Source organism: Chrysemys picta, chromosome 8 (assembly GCF_011386835.1).
Source record: "Chrysemys picta bellii isolate R12L10 chromosome 8, ASM1138683v2, whole genome shotgun sequence".
In the NCBI taxonomy this organism is placed as follows: domain Eukaryota; kingdom Metazoa; phylum Chordata; order Testudines; family Emydidae; genus Chrysemys; species Chrysemys picta.
The window spans coordinates 5,844,911-5,864,436 of record NC_088798.1 but is presented as its reverse complement, the minus strand read 5'-3'; the positions used below and the strand labels follow the sequence as shown (position 1 = coordinate 5,864,436).

Genomic DNA, 19,526 nt, shown 5'->3' with positions numbered 1-19,526 from the left:
GTCCGTACTCCATGGGTTGTATGCGCATGCACCTGGATTTTCTTGTGGAGTTTTTTGTGGGGGGTTGGGAGTGGGGTAGAAATAGCCCATCAATGCCACCCACCCAGCTGAGGAGACAAAGCCAGGAAAGTCATGACACAGTGTGCATGAAACCTGTGCAGCCTACAATCTTCAATCACAGGGGCCTGTATGCCAAGGGGTTTAGCTACTAAAGGTGCTAACTCAGTTACTAAAACACGTACATTGAATGCACTGCTTGCAGCGGAAAGGGTCTTGTAAGGACAAACGAAAACATACCAGCGGATCTTTCCACATGCTGGGGTTTCTGTGAATGAGATAGATGCTTACTGCAACCAAAGAGCCTGTAAAGCAAACAAAGGGGAGAAAAGGTTTACTGATGCAGCAATTACAGAGGGAAATTCTATGGGCTGTGTTACACAGGAAACCTGCTTAGGTGATCAGTGGTCTCTTCTGGCCTTAGTTATGGATGAAATCCTAGCCCCACTAAAGCCCATTGAAGTTTTGCCATTTGTCTTGTGAATCTTTGAACAGGAATTGGGATGTAGGTACCTACTATTTCATAGAATCATAGAATATTAGGGTTGGAAGAGACCTCAGGAGGTCATCTAGTCCAATCCCCTGCTCAAAGCAGGACCAACACCAACTAAATCATCCCAGCCAGGGCTTTGTCAAGCTGGACCTTAAAAACCTCTAAGGATGGAGATTCCACCACCTCCCTAGGGAACCCATTCCAGTGCTTCACCACCCTGCTAGTGAAATATTACTTTCTTTGTTCTTAATCCATTTTTTTCCATCTGTCTGCATTTGACACTTGCTTAAGTGGCCAGGAGGTGGAAATTAGCAACAAGTTTCTGCTGCACCTACATCTTCCCCAGCCCCTGATTTAGCAGCCCACTTGCTGATCAGAAGAGTGGAGCTTCAGTACAAAATAATGTGTGTGTCTTGTCTCTCCATCTGTTGGTCAAGATGGGATCATTTCACTCAGACGTTCTCACGTTTTTAAAAGCGTGGCAGTGGGCTGGGAAGACCAAAGGGCCGTTTTGAATAGTTCTTTCTTGGGGTATGTCTACACTTGGAGCGGGAGTGTAAATTCCCGCTTGAGGAGACATTGGACTTCAATGACTGCCTGTGGCGGGGCAGTTACCCACTCCTCGGAGAAAAGGTAGGCTGAGTGGGGAAGCGGCCACAGCTGTGGCCACACCTAACCAGGCCACAGCAGGCCCTGATAAAAGGGCTGAGGGAGGAGCTGGGTCAGTCTCACTCCAGCCTTGGAGTGGGAAGGGCCTAGCTGCCTGGGAACAGAGGTTACCTGCCGCAGAACAGCGCTGGGGAAAGGCAAGAGGAACTGGGGAGCACCAGCCTGGCAACTCCCCAGGCTGAGGCCCTGGGTAAGGCCTAAGCAGGTACTGGGGCTACAGAGATAGGCAGAGGCAGCTGGTCCAACCCCCCTTGCCACTCATGAGTGGCCATTAAAGACTGCAGTCTGCCCCCAGGGAAAGGGGCTACATGGTGACTGGCAGTAGCTACTAAGACAAGGTGGGAATAGAGGGTTGGGGGTTCCCCTGGGAGGGGAGACCCAGAGAGTGGGGGTACTGTTGGGGCATACCCCAAAGGTAAAGGGCACCGGGGTCTGGGAGGGACACAGGGGTCTGAGGCAGGCGAGACACCGGCCAGCAGAGGGTGCTCCGAGGCTGGAAAAGAGATAATTCCCAGACGAGCAGCAGGAGGCGCCGCACCGGTGAGTCCGCAAACTGCTACACTGCCTTTCCCAAGGGGCCAGGTACATATTCTCTTGGGCTTTAGGGGCCTGATCGAACACCCGGAGAAGTCAATGGGCGTTAGATCAGGCCCTGTCGGAGGATTTCTATTTGATTTGTTTTCCAAATTAAATGTCACTTGTTCAGTATCCGTTTAGGAGGAGAACAAGTCAACAGGGTGAAAATCTGCTGATTCCTTCTGACAGGGGGGTACTAGATGTTCACTGCCCCCTGCTGGAGGCCCTGCTGCCATGGTAATCCTGCCCTATGAAGCAGTTCTTTTGGAAGAGAAGAGTAGCGAGCTCAGACCTCCAGGAGTTGCCTAGAGAGGCCTCCCAGGATCAGCTGCTGGAGGAATAAGTGAGGCTAGAAGGGCGGGAGCAGGCAGAGGCCAATCAGGGGCCAGCAAGCCAGATAAAAAGGGTTGGCTGCTGCTTTCAAAGTCCAGTTCTGGGTGTGGCTGTGACAGAGAAGGTGCTGTCTCCCTGATTTAAGACTAAAACCTGGGCTGGTCATGGGCCTAACGCTGACAGTTTGGTTAGATCTGTGAAAGACTGTTATGTTATGGTCTTTAACACCCAGGTGGCCATTTTGAGTTGAAAACTGTTTTACAGAAAACTAAACTAAGGTGAGCCTGCTCCACAGGACAGCCCAGCTCTGGTGAGCCCATGATATCCCTATTGTGACTGTAGAGTAGCATCCCATTCCAATTAGTTTAGGTTACTGGATCCCCAGTGAGCATGAACATTGTCAGGCATTAAAATATAAAACCATCATCTAGTAAAAGATAAACCAATAAATGAATTTATTTAAACATTAGGAGGTGAAGTTCATCTCTGTGCAGAAAGGCTCATGAACCACTCACATCCCAATTAGTCCTTATTTTTTAGGACTTAAATGAGGCATATACCTTGTTCTGGCACACGGCCTGGGGTAAATTTCACACTACACACTTTGACGTGAATAATCAAGAATCTTGCGTGAATAGAGAGGAACAAATTAAATGCTATGGATACAGGAGAGCAAAGTCCAACTTTCCTCATTCTTTTTTAAAGCAAATATTGTGCACAGTTCAGAACTAGGGCAGGGTGCTGGCCTGATAATCCTGCGGAAAGAAATCTGTTTGTCCACCGATAAGAAATTTCCCAGGCAGCAGCAGCGTAAATTGCCCCCTGAGTCAGGCCAAGGTTTCACAGAACTGGCCTGGAGGGAGCTTAATCTCCAAGATCTCATTCCGTCTCTATTCTCTTCAGTTGTGTTTCAGTTGTGGTGGGTTTTTGTGTGATATGATACCAATCCACTGTGAAAAGGCATAAATTAACAGTGAGTAATTATGGAACAATTTACCAACGGTTGTGGTGGATTCTCCATCACTGACCATTTTAAAATCAAAATTGGATGTTTTTCTAAAAGATCTACTCTAGGAATTATTGGGGGAGGGGGCGGGGAGTTCTCTGGCCTGTGCTATACAGAAGGTGAGACTAGATGATCGCAATGGTCCCTTCCAGCCGTAGAATCTATTAATTGAACTTAGATCTCTGATTCATTTCATATAGGCACATGACCAGCGGTCACAAATAATTCTTGCTCTAACGTCATATGTTGCTTTTCAACTGGCTAAACTTGCAATTCCATTACCCAACACTAATCCCTAGAGCAATCGAGTACCCCTTTCTAAAGGACTTAAGTCTCCGCTCTTCACAATATTAGAGTGGTCAAAAATTTGACTCAACATTTTTGCGTCGGAATTCATTCAATTGGTTTCCAACAGTTTGATTCTCATCGCCTTCTTCTTAGTGCACTTCATCTCCTGACAACCAGAGGGTGCTGTCTGCAGCTTTTTATATCAATGTTTGTTCTTCTAATTAGGGTGACCAGATGTCCCAATTTTATAGGGACAGTCCCGATATTTGGGCCTTTTTCTTATATAGGCTCCTATTACCGTCCCCATCCCCTGTCCCGATTTTTCACACTTTGCTGTCTGGTCACCCTACTTCTAATGACATATAACTTATTTAGGGGCGGGCCATATCCTTCTCTCCGTTTCTGAGGTGTAGCTCTCATGGCTGTCCATGGGAGTTGTACCTGTATAGCTGAGAGCAGAATTTGACCATTAAAAATTAATGGAAAAGAGGAACCCGAATACAGACCTTCTGGTAAGGTACGTCCATCGTGGAACGTGATGGGTTTGCTGAGCTGTCGGGACACTCCAGGTACCGGAGGGTAAAGGCGAAAGCTCTCCTTGATGCACATGGTGCTGTACGTCATCTTGCCAAGGTCATCCCTGAAATGACCCAAAGGCAAGGATGTGAGTGAATGATTCAGATATTTCCAGTACAGCTATTCCATCAAGCAACAACTGTACCCAGAGCATACACACTGTTTGCATCCACCACACCTCTGGTTGTGGTTTGGAATTCTAACTTTCCCTCCATCTGCTTGGACTTAATTTGAGGGGATCTGGGCTCGCCACCCAGTCCCAAAAGCTCCAGGGTCCGGCGCTGCCGCCGGCTGGGGCAGCCGGCCAGCCCCATGCAGCGAGAGGCCAGGGTCCAGGGCGGGCAGCTGGCTGGCCCTGCGTGGTGGGGGTCCAGGATCAGGGCTGCCGCTGCCCTGCCACCCGGCCCCTGCGGCCCAGGTAACAAATTGTGGCCCACATATGCAGCCCACAATGATAAATAAGTTGAGAACCACTGATATAGATATTGCAGGCCCAGTTTTCAGAAGGGTGTAGCATCCACTACATCAAATGAAGTCATAACTACTGTGTATTCAGTGCCTCTGAAAACTAGGCCCTGAGCACCTTGGCTTCCTAACTAACATTTATTAATACCTTATCTCCTAGTAACAACAATGATAGGGAGGAATCAGATAAATATGAAAAGGTGAGATTCACCACTGGATAGTAGTCCTGTCTCCCAGAATCTCCTTGATCTCTTCCCTGCATCTCTGCTGGTGCTCTGGGTACAGGGCCATGCAGTACAAGAGCCAGGAGATCCCACTGGCCGTGGTATCGTGACCTTCAAACATAAATGTGTCCACCTCAGCACGTAGGTCTTCATCGGATAATCCAGCTCCGTTTTCATCCTAACAACGCATGGACACTCTCAGTGGCACAAATGAATCCAGCAATAGGAATTACAGTCACTCATCATGCTGGCTATCACTAGGCCAACCCAGTTCAGGCGGGAATCCAAAATCTCTTTGTCCCAGTGCCCATGGACAACTCCTGCTGCCTCACCCTGGCACAGAGATGGGAAGAGGAAGGTTGGCTCCTCTTGTGGAGAAGCAGTGAAGAATTGCTCCCTACAGCACACTTCTTTTGGTTTTCTCCAGCAAGAATGCTCTCCCACTTTCCTTCAGAGACTGTTCGGGAGGCCCAAAGGGTCAAATTCATTCTGGTCTTACCCAATTGACTGCCATGAAGTTGTATCAACTTTTGACCAGTTGTGTCTATGTAACGCTGACAGGCCCTGGTCATCTGGGGGCAGGATTGAACCTGGGACCTCTGGAGCTTAGTGCATGAGCCGCTACAGCATGAACTGAAAGCCAGCTGGCGGTTAGCTAAGTCTGTAGAGCAGACTCATTAATCTCTTTCCCTCTCTCTAGGTCAGAGGTTCCCAAACTTATTTGGCCTACCGCCCCCTTTTCAGAAAAAAAATTACTCAGCGCCCCCCTGGAAATCTACCTTCTTTAAGCGAACAAACAGAAAGATGCAGTGACAAATTTGTGTTCTTTTATGTATCTATATTTCTACCTACGTCCTACAATATAGTAAAGAAAGATGTGTTATTAGAATATCGCCCACGACATCAGGTATACAGTGGTTTTTGCATAAGATGGCAAAAGACAACCAAACTAAAATACTAATGAAACTAATAAACTGGGTTTTGTTCTTTGCTCAGCATTAGATATATGTATTTGATATTAAATTGTCAAATATCAAACTAAATTTATCAAGAAATAATTAATTAAAAAATAATCAATATGCAATTAAAAATCAGTTAATAGTTTTAATTTAGTTTGCCCTTATTTAAATAATTGTTCCTTATTAACACACGCCTTATTTACCAATTAACACAGATGATTCGATAGATATAAATAAATGTTAATAGTTAAGGTTTTTTTCGATTTCATTCCCGTTTTCGTTAATATTGTAATAAAAAAATATGACAAATATATTGACTGTACACTTCAAATAGTACTGTACCGACACAAGCCTGCTACGATTTTATTATTAGTAAGCACTAGAGACACAGAAACGTACGGTAGATATGTAAGAAAATGTATAAAAATACTCACGTGTAAATTGCTCTTTTATTGAAACAACAATAATACAATTTGCTTTGTATGTGATCCGTAATCCGTAAAGATCGAAGGTATCGAATATGAATAAAAAATTTTAAATACTTATTGCACTATTGTTAACTGCTTTTTACACAATTAAGAAACAATCTAAATTAGATTTCATACATGTCGCCTATTTATAGTATCGTATTGTAAACAAGTCATTACACGCACATATTCCTGCCGATGCATGCTGGACTTCCCGACAATGCGCGACACGCTCGCCTGCCAACACTTGCTTGTTAAGAGTTGTTGGCGGACTTGACACCTGATCGGTTATAATTTGTGAATTTATTTGGAAAATAAAGTAATCACTACAACTTTAACTCTGTTACACAACAGATGAAACATGTACGAACGGTTTTTCAAAATTTTCTTATATTCTTTCTTTATGCTTCTACCGCCCCCTTATTTTTATTCAACGCCCCCCAATTGCACCCGAGGCTACTACTGCCCCCCTGGATCGTTCCAGCGCCCCCCAGGGGGCAGTATTGCCCACTTTGGGAACCTCTGCTCTAGGTGGTCTTGGTGCCACTAGAGGGGACAGAACACCACACCCAGGAGGTGTGTGGGTTACATCTACATTTCCTTTTCTTAATATTGCCCCTTTAGTCCAGGCTATGCCACCTGTCCTGGGAAAGGAGTTATGTCCCCTGTAAAAATTAATCTGCCCTCTCTACTCTTCTGTGTAGACACACACCACTCCAAGAGCTTCCAGCAAGCAACCATGAGGAAGGGAGAAGAGAATAGCTTCACTCTCCAGCGCTATGAAATGACAGCTGGAAAGAAGACTTGAGAGCAAGGCCTGCCTATGCTAGAGAGGGGTAAATTGAAGCAAGGGGGCTCCCTAGTGGACTGAATCAATTATTGCAGATTGGAAAAGCAGGTTATAGACAAGAAGTGAGATTTACATATAGATGCTTGATTGGTCACTAACTGAGCATGGGGACTAACTTCTCTTTTCACTTTCTCTACGGGGGCCCGGCAGTTAAAGTCTGGAGGCCCACCCAACTTTCAGTAGGATGAGAAGAGGGAATATTTTATTTAATCACCAGGTGAAATTCACTCTATGCAATAGGCCAGCCATGAGGCTTATGCATCACTTCAGCCCTCATTTGAGGGCCTAAGTGGTGCATTAGTCCTGTGCTGGCTCTCAGCACAGGGGTGCAGTTCACTTGGTATCACTTCTGGTGGTGAAGCCCAGTGGAACATGCCCCCTGCTTGGTGGTATTTAGTGCACACGCATTCCTCCATAACTCACTTTGGCATGGAGAAGAATATCCAGAAAGTCCAAGTGCCTCTTCTTCTGGACCTTCTCACGTTCTCGCTCGTCCTTGAGAGACTCCTTCCGCTCCCGGATCACCTTGTCTGCATTAGAAAACGATTGAAGTACACCTTTCACCTACAGCCGGTAGAGCACTGTAGTCCTGGAGACTGCCTGTGTGCTCTCCAAACACAAAGTGGAGTGGCCATTCAACTACACCAACCCTGCTCTGACCTATGGGAACATGGTAGCATTCACTCTGTTACCATAGTATGTAGGCCAGATCCCCCAGATTTAGAATCCTTTTGTTCATTGAAATCAATGGATGTTAGGCATCTAAATACCTTTGAGGGTGTGGGCCCTCGTGCCTCAGCAAAGGTCTGTTAGGAGGCTTTCAGGAGTGGGGACTTCCTCCTATCCTGACCCCATTTACCTCAGCACCTCCGCCAACCCCATTTACTACACTCCAGGAACAATATGGCACAATTAGGATTCAGAGAAAGGTCACTGATCAATTCCGGTGCAGACCGGGCATGAGTGAGCACCCAAACCTGTTACCCCAGGATGGCCATTCATTAGCCAACTTGCTGGGTCTCCGCCTGGTTCCTAGCTGCCTTGTGCTCACATCATGAGAAACAATGGTACATCTGACGAGTAACTGGACCCTTGGCTGAAAACTCGGCACTGAGGCCAGGGAGCGTATGGGCCAGATCGTCTGCACTACTCAGCTCTAGCCTTTTAGAAGAAGGTTGGAGCACTTTGGTCAGGAGCTGTAATGGCTGCAGCTTGTTTTGTGGCTAGAGAGGGTTCCATGTTAAACACCCCAAATGCACAAAGGATTCCGAAAACCAAAGGCCAGAGTGTTGGGAAGTACCTGTGTGCCGGTGCGCAAGCTGGCAGGCCTTCCTGAATTGGAAACCATGAGGGCTGAGCCAATAAATGAGATCATTGTGATACGGGAAGATGCGCAGCCTCTGGTCCACCAAGTAGCTGAGGTCAAAGACGGCTCGGATGTAGGAATTCTCCCTGGGTTTGGAGGTGAGGGACAAACAGAAGGGATTTGCTTTCAGGAAATCAAATATTGTATGCCGTGGTGCACATGGTCCATGCTTACTTTCACCCATGGACACCCTCATTGCCCGGCCCCACCTGGTCACAGGCTACAAAGCAGCACCGTCGTTTCAGAGGGAACAGTTATCTTTCTCCGAAGTATGATCAATTTTAGTACCGTAATGTAACATGAGGGAGCAGCTGAATGGGATTTTAAAGCAGAAGATGGTGACCAAGAATAGAAGGGAGGGGCAAATACATAAGGACTCCATATATTCAACTAGATACCACCCAGGAAGGAGTGGGCTACCACTATTAGTTATAACACAATAGCATCAGAAGGCCTTATGCAAGACCAGAGCTCTTCTGGTCTAGGCCCTGTATGCATGGTAAGAGACAGTACACTGGGCCATGCTGCAGGGAAATACACAGTCTGAATAAACAAGACAGTCTAAGGGTAGGAGAAAGGGAGAATTATTATCCCCCTTTTACAGATGGGAAACTGAGGCACAGAGATTAGGTGGCACAAAAGGAATCTGTAGCAGAACTGGAAATTGAAGCCAGAGGTCCCGAGTCCCCGTCCAATGCCTGAACTGCAAGACCATCCTTCCTCTCTGCCTCAGGAGGGAGGGAAGCAAATATCACACGCCTTGAAAAGGCGGTAGTGTTCTCAATACCGCATCCGCTCCTGGGAGCCCCAGAGACACTCTGGCAGAGGCAAAATCTTTGCTGCGGGTTATCTTCTGAGAAGGAAATGTACATGCTGAGACTGTATAATACTCTGGGAAATGTAAAAGTCACCTCTGGCACAGAGTGACTGGCAGCCGGAGGTGGGATTCCTGTGCATTCCACCCATTAAACTGCATGGACTGTTGGAGAACTTTTAAAATGAAGGTGGGATAAATTTACCAGTCATAAGCAACTTGCGCAGTTTATTCATGGCCAATGAATAGCAGCCTTACGTCAGGACCCAAGAGCATCTGGTACTGACCTGTCCGTCTGGCAGTTGCTCTGGTAACTGAAGGCACATTTCATGATGCTGTCGAGAGTCATCAAGCTGACATGTTCAAAGAGCTCCACTGACTTCTCCTGTGTGATCAGCTGTTCCCACTTATCCTAGTGCAGGAAGGAGACAGGTGAGAAGGCCCAGAAATGCCTTGCTTTGCAGTGTCAGCATTTACCTTCCATCTTAAAAATAAACGCGGGACATCTTTAACCAGTTGTGTATTCTAGGCAACAAAATATGGGAAAGGGAGACACTCCCTTATTTCTTATTTAGAGATGCTAGTTTGAAACAAGAGGAAGCTAGGAATCTGACTTGGCACATATGGTATAGACCCAAGTTATTTTTCTCTCTCTTGCCTTTGTCCAGAGTCAGTTGCTTTGATCGTTACACTGCACGTTATCTTATGGTATGGAAAATTAGTCAGAAAAATTACTATGTACAAATGGTCCCTCTTGAGCCAAACCCTGATGCAAAGGTCTTGGGCTGGCCCTCTGCACAGGGGTGATCTTTTACTTTAGTCCTCATGTATAGGATGCCAGACGCTCTGTCCCCAGCCTCAGCAATGCCTTCCTCTTCCTTACAAGGCAGGTTCACTACCAGACAGATATCTGTCCCATGCCAACACTGCCAGTGTCAATTCAGACTGGAGACACGCTAATGCTGGCCCACAGCCCATCCTGATGTGTCAAATGTCATTGCCAAAGGCCTCCTTGGAAGAAGCTTCAGGCTCATATCACGGTGAGGTCAGAAATAACTGCCACCAGGGGAAGTGTTGGAGTACAGCAGAAGCCACAACGACAGCTGAGTGGTCCCACAATGGGCTATTAATGTTTAGTAATGTGGCACTGTGAGGCTCTTAGGTGTTATTATAAAAGTCAATCTAAAAATAATTTGTTCATTGATCAATGATTTCAGGTACCAGTTCTGACTGATATAAAGGCCACTGATGGCTGAGGATGTCAGATGCTTAGACTTTGATATATGATTTGTATTGCGTCTTACTCCTGCATAGGGGTGGCCAGGAGCAGCCCTGGAAAGGAAATTGATTAAAAGACTTGCAACTCCAGCCTGGGTTCTCCTTTGCATCAGCTGGGGTGTAAGTTGATGCAATTATTTGTAGGATGCAGCTTGCTTCCTTGTGTGTGGGGGGTTGGCATATTTATATAGGCTTGGAAGGATTAGATGCATTGATAAATGTCAGTGAATGTCAATTTCAAATACATACACAAACAGAGGGGGGAAATATTTCCATAGATAATAAATCAAAATATACAGATAGGGGAACTTAGAGTTTGATTTAAGGCTAGTAACTTCGTCAATGTAATGTTGACAAATTGTGTTTTAATGGTTAGAAAGCGTTACCTTTTTGAATCTCAATCTCTGTCTTTAAATAATTATTGTCTGGCACCCCGATCATTTCCTGAAACTGTGAAAAATTTAAATTGATGATATGAAAAAAGCTAACCCATAATTTTGTGCAACTGTCAAAATTTAAGTTGAAAATTGAAAAAAAAAATGCTTACAAATAATCCGTATTAGCTGTCCAAGATATATAAATGCATAAATAAATTCTACCAAGCCTATGGGGAGAGAGATCACCCTCTAGTGGCACATATAAGAATAATAGCATCTGTTGTATGGTTTGTAAGTTTATAGGTTCAGTAAAGTTTTATGCACTGCAAAGGCTTCCGGCTCTTAACACCGCGAAGCTTGCACTGGGTTATGACATCTGCCAACTGGCATGTGGGGGCAGGGAGAAGCCACAACTCTGTGGCTACTCTTCTCCCCTCCTATCCTATTCACTGCCCAACCTGCTGGGGTTCAGAAGTAGTAATACTGCAGCGTCGGATCTCACCTTCCCACCCCCCCACCCACCTGAAGCTGCAGTCTGTGCAGGCTAAATAGAAGGGCTGTGGTCACTGGGGCATTATGTGCCCGCACAGCCGGAAGAAGGCAAGTGAGAATCTTGCCCATTATATTTAAAACTGTAACGTATTAGCTCTTTTGCTGCCCTATTAAAGAAGGCAGCAAAAGAGGCCGCAATACTGGTCAGTCTTAAGGAGATGTGACCTACTAGTGAACGTGTGCCCCTTCGAGATCCATTCCAAAGAGGGTCTGGGTCTGTTACAGCTCCCAGCCACACCCAGAGGCTCTTTCGCTCCATACAAGATGTACAGACTCATGTTTTCAGCCGTGGAAGTCCCCCGTTCGATCCCAGTTATATTGGCTGACACATACAGAAAATAGGGCTGTTTTATTTTTCTGTAACAGGAGCCCAGTGTGGTTCAAACTCCATGCCAGTGCGTCAATATTCCGGTTTCTCTCCATGCACATACTTGGTTCACTCAGTAGTGAATCGATGCTGCAGGGCTGTTTTGAATTCTCACACTAGAAGGCAGTGTTGTCCACAGGGAATCAGAGTTCTTTCAGGGACAATGCATTGCACGTTTAGTTGCTCTTGTACCCAGACTCCCTGACAATGTAGCTGCAGAAATTAATGAGGGTCCCATGCGCAAACCTAGTAACTCTAGTATTTTTCCTGCACAGAGCCCACCGAGAAGTGAAACTGTAGTTGCAATGTGTACTATGGAAAGCAGAGATTGCAATCTAAACCTATATATCTTCCTACTGTATTTTCCACTGCATGCATCCAATGAAGTGGGTTTTAGCCCATGAAAGCTTATGCTCAAATAAATTTGTTAGTCTCTAAGGTGCCACAAGTACTCCTGTGCTTTTTGCGGATACAGACTAACACGGCTGCTACTCTGAAATCTAAACATTGTGAATATTGGCATCTCAGGGTATTTTCTAATCCCCAGATCACAAGGTTGAAGCGTCCCAATCCTAAGGTTTAGGAATGCATGAGATCCTTTATTTAATCCTGCCTTTCATATAAGTACCTTTAAAGAGTACCACCAAGAACCTATTTAATGCCTTATTAATAGTAGTAATCACTATTGTAGATTAGATGTGATTTTTGGATCATGGTAAAAAGGAACCCCAAATCCCTGGATTCTAGAATTGTTACCTATTGAAAAGCAATGAAATACTGCAGCTGGAATCCACTTCAGAAAGGCCCAGACTGCCAATTGTCTAACAGGCAAAATGCATTAATTAACTCAAGAGTAGAGCTGGTCGGGACTCATTCCTCACACACCTTTTCATTTAAAAATGTGTCCCTCACAGAGCTGGTCAGAACACCGGGGCATTTTCCATTGAAAAGGACAACTTTTCATTGGAAAACAAAACTCAAAACCCCACAAATATTTGGCTGTAAACTGCCGAAAAGTTTTTAAAAAAGTTTTGATGGGGAGAAAAAACGAAAATGTTCAAGGACAGGAGACGCGTCACAGGCAGATTTTCATTTACTCAAAACACCATTCTCTGATCAGCCCTGGTCCCTTTTTTTTTTTTTAATGATATTATAGGCCAGGGGTAGGCAACCTATGGCACGTGTGCCGAAGGCGGCACACAAGCTGATTTTCAGTGGCATTCACACTGCCCGGGTCCTGGCCACCGGTCCAGGGGGCTCTGCATTTTAATTTAATTTTAAATGAAGCTTCTTAAACCTACTAAAAACCTTATTTACTTTACATACAACAATAGTTTAGTTATATATTATAGCCTTATAGAAAGAGACCTTCTAAAAACGTTAAAATGTATGACTGGCACATGAAACCTTAAATTAGAGTGAATAAATGAAGACTTGGCACACCGCTTCTGAAAGGTTGCCGAACCCTGTTATAGGCTTTGCCACAGAGTCTGTACATCTTCTGGACCAATTAGTTGCTATAGCTCAGAAAAGAAATGTGATTCATTCAAAAAGCTAAACCACCAAAAAAGAGAATTTCCATGGAATTATAGACTGTACAGGCTGATAACAGCTAGGTAACAGCAAGAACAGCAAGGAAACTCTTGATCCATCACTTTGCCTTCAACCCATCAAGGATAAGAAACTAACATAATAAATATGGCAATAGCAGTCATCATTCCTACCAGCATCACTTTGGTAGAATCTGCAATCAATGGCACGTAAAGTTTCAAAATGTCATAATGAAACCCTGGAGTCAGCAGTTTACGATGCTGGTACCACTTTGGCCCATGTAAGACCAATAATCCTTTCCCTGGGGGAACACAAGCAATAGAATTCAGATCATTTCAGATTTTAAAGACCATAACACAAGCAATAGAATTCAGATCATTTCAGATTTTAAAGACCATAAGCAGATATTTTGGATGTAATAATAGGTAAAGCCTTAGCCTACAATAACTAAAACTTCCATCAGAGATGGAAACTATTTCGTCACATCTACTCCATCTCCTATTTGCTAGGATAGTATATTTTCTAGTGCTATGATAACAAACAACTGATAGGAATGCAGAGGATCTTGATCTTTCATCTTCAAATTTCATCATGATTGTTCAGGATCATACTCCAGACGATGATTTTATTGTAGACAGGTGACCAGGTTTAGATGAAATAAGAACCTATTTGAACCTTTCACCCATAACTTGAAACTAACTAATCTTTTACCAATCTCCAGTAACATTAGCTTTGATATTCATTTTCGTGCGTCTCTGTATTTACCAGAAGTGGACGTACAGAAATGCCTGTAGAAAGGCTGTACTCCCAAGATTCCTGATTGGACCAGAAGCAAAGAATAGCCTAACTCGCAAGAGAATGCCTGTTCTTATGAAATCCACAGCCAGATTTCTAGATCCAAGAAGTTCAGATGAGCAGCTCAACTTTTGATTGCTTCTTCAAACTGAACCTTTGGATCGGGAAGGAATTTTCCTCCAGGGTAGATTGGCAGAGGCCCTGGAGGTTTTTCGTCTTCCTCCGCAGCATGGGGCAGGGGTCGCTGGCTGGAGGATTCTCAGCGATTTGAAGTCTTTAAATCATGATTTGGGGACTTCAACAGCTGAGTCAAGGGAGAGAATTCTTCCAGGAGTGGGTGGGTCAGCTTTTGTGGCCCGCATCATGCGGGAGGTCAGACTAGATGATCATAATGGTCCCTTCTGACCTTAGAGTCTATGAGTCTATGAGTCTATCTTCGCCCGTCACTAGTCCTTGCTGGATTCAAGGTATGTTAATGGAATTTAATTTGTATATATCACATAAGTATAGGGTTGCCAACTTTGACAAATTCCTGGAGATTTCATCACATGACATAATCTTTAATTAAAGATTAATTTTTAATTCCTGGAGACTCCAGGACAGTCCTAGAGGGTTGGTAACTCTACATAAGTAGCATCTTGTGGGGGAGAGACCTCAGTGTTGATACAAAAATGATAATAAAAATGTTAACTTTTTTTTAAGTTGCTACAAACTTGTCTGGACCTTTACTGAACTTTAAGATATAGCCATAATAATGTTTTAGCCAGGATGCTTGAAAATATAACAGGCACATGTTTAGCTAATTATGTTACAAAATGTTAAAGCTAATCAAAGAAATAGTGGAAGGTTTCTGTTTCTAATAGCCAAAGACAAGCAGTCATCAAGTAGAATAACCATTTACACCCTGATAGGAAGAAAACTGATTATGAAAGGAATTCAAAGTTGTGCTATCAGAGCAATAAATCAAGAGGTAAATTAGTCCTATAACAGATCCCCTCCCCTTTTCTTTTCAAAGAGAAACCGGAGTTTAAACCCACACAAGGAATGCTAGGAATATCCTCATTGAAATTGATTTCTCCTGTAAACACACTAAAGTCTTCATTCTTTAAACCTGCAGAATATTCATGATGGTAAATGTTTTTACTAGGGCTGTCGATTAATCGCAGTTAACTCACGCGATGAACTCAAAAAAATTAATCATGATTAACAAAATTAATCGTGATTAATTACAGTTTTAATCGCACTGTTATACAATAGAATACCAATTGAAATTTATTAAATATTTTGGGATGTTTTTCTACATTTTCAAATATATTGATTGAAATTACAACACAGAATACAAAGTGTACAGTGCTCAATTAATATTATTTATTTTTGTTACAAATATTTGCACTGTAAAAATGATAAACAAAAGAAAGTCTTTTTCAATTCACCTCATACAAGTACCGTAGTGCAATCTCTTTATTGTGAAAGTGCAACTTACAAATGTAGATTTTTTTTTGTTACATAACTGCACTCAAAAACAAAACAATGTAAAACTTTAGAGCCTACAAGTCCACTCAGTCCTACTTCTTGCTCAGCCACTCGCTCAGACAAACAAGTTTGTTTACATTTACGGGAGATAATGCTGCCTGCTTCTTATTTACAGTGTCACCTGAAAGTGAGAACAGGGGTTCGCATGGCACTTTTGTAGCCGACTTTGCCAGGTATTTACATGCCAGATCTGCTAAATATTCGTATGCCCCTTCATGTTTTGACCACCATTCCAGAGGACATGCTTCCATGCTGATGACACTCGTTAAAAGTAATTGGTTAACTAAATTTGTGACTGAACTCCTTGGGGGAGAAATGTATGTCTCCTGCTCTGTGTTTTACCCGCATTCTGCCATATATTTCATGGTATAGCAGGCTCAGATGATGACCCAGAACATGTTGTTCATTTTAAGAACACTTTCACTGCAGATTTGACAAAGCGCAAAGAAGGTACCACTGTGAGATTTCTAAAAATAGCTACAGCACTTGACCCAAGGTTTAAGAATCTGAAGTGCCGTCCAAAATCTGAGAGGGATGAGGTACTTCTGGAGCATGCTTTCAGAAGAAGTCTTCAAAGAGCAACACTCCAATGAGGAAACCTATAGAACCTGAACCACCAAAAAAGAAAATCAACCTTCTGCTGGTGGCATCTGACTCAGATAATGAAAATGAACATGCGTCCATCGGTCCACACTGCTTTGGATCGTTATCAAGCAGAACCCATCATCAGCACAAAAACATGGAATGGTGGTTGAAGATGAAGGGACATATGAATCTTTAGTACATCTGGCACATAAATATCTTGCAACGCCGGCTACAACAGTGCCACGTGAACGCTTGTTCTCACTTTCAGGTGACATTGTAAACAAGAAGCGGGGTGCATTATCTCCTGCAAATGTAACCAAACTTGTTTGTCTGAGCAATTGGCTGAACAAGAAGTAGGACTCAGTGGACATGTAGGCTCTAAAGTTTTACATTGCTTTATTTTTGAATGTAGTTTTTTTTAAGATAATTCTACATTTTGTAAGTTCAACTTTCATGGTAAAGAGATTGCACTCCAGTACTTGTATGAGGTGAATTGAAAAATACTATTTATTTTGTTTTTTACAGCACAAATATTTGTAATAAAAAATAAATATGATGAGCTCTGTACACTTTGTATTCTGTGTTGTAATTTATATATTTGAAAATGTAGAAAACATACAAAAATATTTAAATAAACGGTATTCTATTATTAACAGTGATAGCGATTAATCGCAATTAATTTTTTTAATCGCTTGACGGCCCTAGTTTTTACAGAAGACACTGGTTACTTTCAACTTGTGTTTCCACTTAAGGAGCAACACCTTTGTTGTTTCTCAAATGCTTAAGATGGCATCAGCTGCTTTTAATATGTATATTTGCAAATATTTTGTATCTAAATACAAGCCTTCCTATCATAATTGCTTGATATTATTGTTATAGGAATAGTAAGATGTTTTATGTACAAATACAGCAAAGTCATTTGATACTAGACTAACAACTAATATAAGAAGCCATTTAAGTATAGAATAGTTATAATAATGGGGAATTAATTAATCAAAGCAAACCCTCATCCAACACAGGAAGAACATAAAATCATCATTTCCAAAATTTCCATGTAAAATCAACAACTTGAGCTAAGGTCTTACTAAGAGTTATTTAATTTTAAAAGACCGTTTTGAGGACTACAAACTCTTATATAATGAACAGGAATGTTTGGACTTTTTGAAAACAGAATGTCACTTCCTGTCAAACTAAGGTAAAAACATTATATCAGAAAATGGACTGAATGAAAAGAGTTAGTTTTAACTTTAAAAGTTATCTGGATATTCCCTGCCACAAGAACAAAGGTAATTAGCCGACTGGCTAAGCGGCAGTTCTGCAGAAAAGGACCTGGGGATTACAGTGGATGAGAAGCTGGATATGAGTCAGCAGTGTGCCCTTGTTGCCAAGAAGGCTAGCGGCATATTGGGCTGCATTAGTAAGAGTATTGCCAGCAGATCAAGGGAAGTGATTATTCCCCTCTATTTGGCACTGGTGAGGCTACACCTGGAGTATTATGTCCAGTTTTTGGCCCCCACTACAGAAAGGATGTGGACAAATTGTAGAGAGTCCAGTGGAGGGCAACGAAAATGATTAGGGGGTTGGGGCACATGACTTACAAGGAGAGGCTGAGGGAACTGGGATTGTTTAGTCTGCAGAAGAGAAGAGTGAGGGGGGATTTGATAGCAGCCTTCAGCTACCTGAAAGGGGGTTCCAAAGAGGATGGAGCTCGGCTGTTCTCAGTGGTGGCAGATGACAGAACAAGGAGTAATGGTCTCAAGTTGCAGTGGGGGAGGTCCAGGTTGGATATTAGGAAACACTATTTCACTAGGAGGGTGGTGAAGCACTGGAATGGGTTACCTAGGGAGGTGATGAAATCTCCATCCTTAGAAGTTTTGAAGGCCCGGCTTGACAAAGCCCTGGCTGGGATGATTTAGTTGGGGTTGATCCTGCTTTGAGCAGGGGGTTGGACTTGATGACCTCCTGAGGTCTCTTCCAAACCTAATCTTCTATGATTTGTTGATAAAGAAATGTTGCATATTCATTAGACAGACTGCATATTCGGGAGTTGAAAATGTCACCTAAGCCAACCCCGAAATCATGGAGTCAATAAGAGTGGCAGCAACCAACCAGAATCTAAAACAAGCATAAAAGAGGTTTGTTTTCCTATAATTTCACAAAAATAAGAAGGTATAAAAGACTCTGAAATAAACATCTCCTGCTCACACACTCCCAGTACTCATGGAGCGAGTACACCCTAACTCATCCTGTCTCTCTCTACAAGCAAGCTGCAACAGGCAGATAAGAAAAACAGAGAAGACTCAAGAAGAAACCAACCCAAAGCAACCTCTCCATGACTTCAACATGGATCGGTGAGAGGAAGTTAACTCACTTACAAGGGATTAGGTTTAAAACTCTTGTAATGATTTTTATTGGAACATTGAAATGCTGTCATAACTTAAATTTACTAACCATTTCTCCTGTTAATCACCAAATGGTTAGATCATGTATTCCTGGAGAGGAGACACGGGCTAAACATTGGTAAACCGAGAAACAGTGGGATTTAATTGGATTTAGGATTCTTAATATTTGTAACTGGCCTGTTTTAAGATAGCTTGTTAAATGGCTTCTTCTAAGAAACTAATGTAAATATCATCTTCGAATTCATAGGATTTAGTTAAGATTGCTTCCTTTGCCCAGCTATAAACTGTTTGGGGCTTAAACAAATTATTTTGCCAGACATTAAACACTTACGTATCTAATAAGCTACTAAAACCAAATTCACAAGAATTTTGGAAAACACTATACTTGGGTCTTTACTTATTGAGGGAAAAGTGACGCCTCCTCCCAACAGGCGGGTTCGCTCTCAAGGGTATAATCTCTGTTAAAAGCTCACCACAGAAAGGCTTGCAAAAGAGACTAATGGAAGTTACAGTCTAGAATCGGTGCAGCAAAGTCAGTGGATCACAGCTGGCCTTTAGTAGGCTGCCTGATTGGCTCCCCTGCTTATTGCTTGGAAGAGGCAGCAGACTGGCTCTTAAATCCAGCAGCAGCGGCTTAAAGTATTAGCCTGTGGCTGCAATAGCTCCTACTCCTGCCTCGGTCCCAGCCCTGCTCCGGCCTTGCTTCACTCCAGGTAACCCAGCTCTGACCCTGGCTGCTGACTCCAGCTAGGACCCTTGGCTCTGATGCCTGGCTACCGACTTCTGTCCAACCACTAGGCCTGACTCCTGTTCCGATCACTAGACATGACTGCCCACCTCCCCGTCACTGACACTAACCAGTTTATCAATCTGTCATTTGTGGTATTTTGTTTAATGTTTTCTTTTTCTTTCTTTAATAATAAAAAGGCCAGAGGTAATCATT

The 19,526-nt window shown here is 43.2% G+C and overlaps 1 protein-coding gene across 1 annotated transcript in view; it reads right to left on the bottom strand.

The window, feature by feature from the left end:
- LOC101952194 (cytochrome P450 4B1-like) overlaps nt 1–19,526 on the bottom strand; it is a 32,229-nt gene that overhangs the window by 5,242 nt on the left and 7,461 nt on the right. Inside the window, exons 4-10 of the mRNA XM_005284887.5 lie at nt 13,442–13,569; nt 9,431–9,555; nt 8,264–8,415; nt 7,387–7,493; nt 4,675–4,865; nt 3,929–4,062; nt 298–362 (exon numbers count right to left, since the gene is read on the bottom strand). Coding sequence (XP_005284944.1) covers nt 298–362; nt 3,929–4,062; nt 4,675–4,865; nt 7,387–7,493; nt 8,264–8,415; nt 9,431–9,555; nt 13,442–13,569 — 902 coding nt within the window. The remainder of the gene's footprint in view (nt 1–297; nt 363–3,928; nt 4,063–4,674; nt 4,866–7,386; nt 7,494–8,263; nt 8,416–9,430; nt 9,556–13,441; nt 13,570–19,526) is intronic.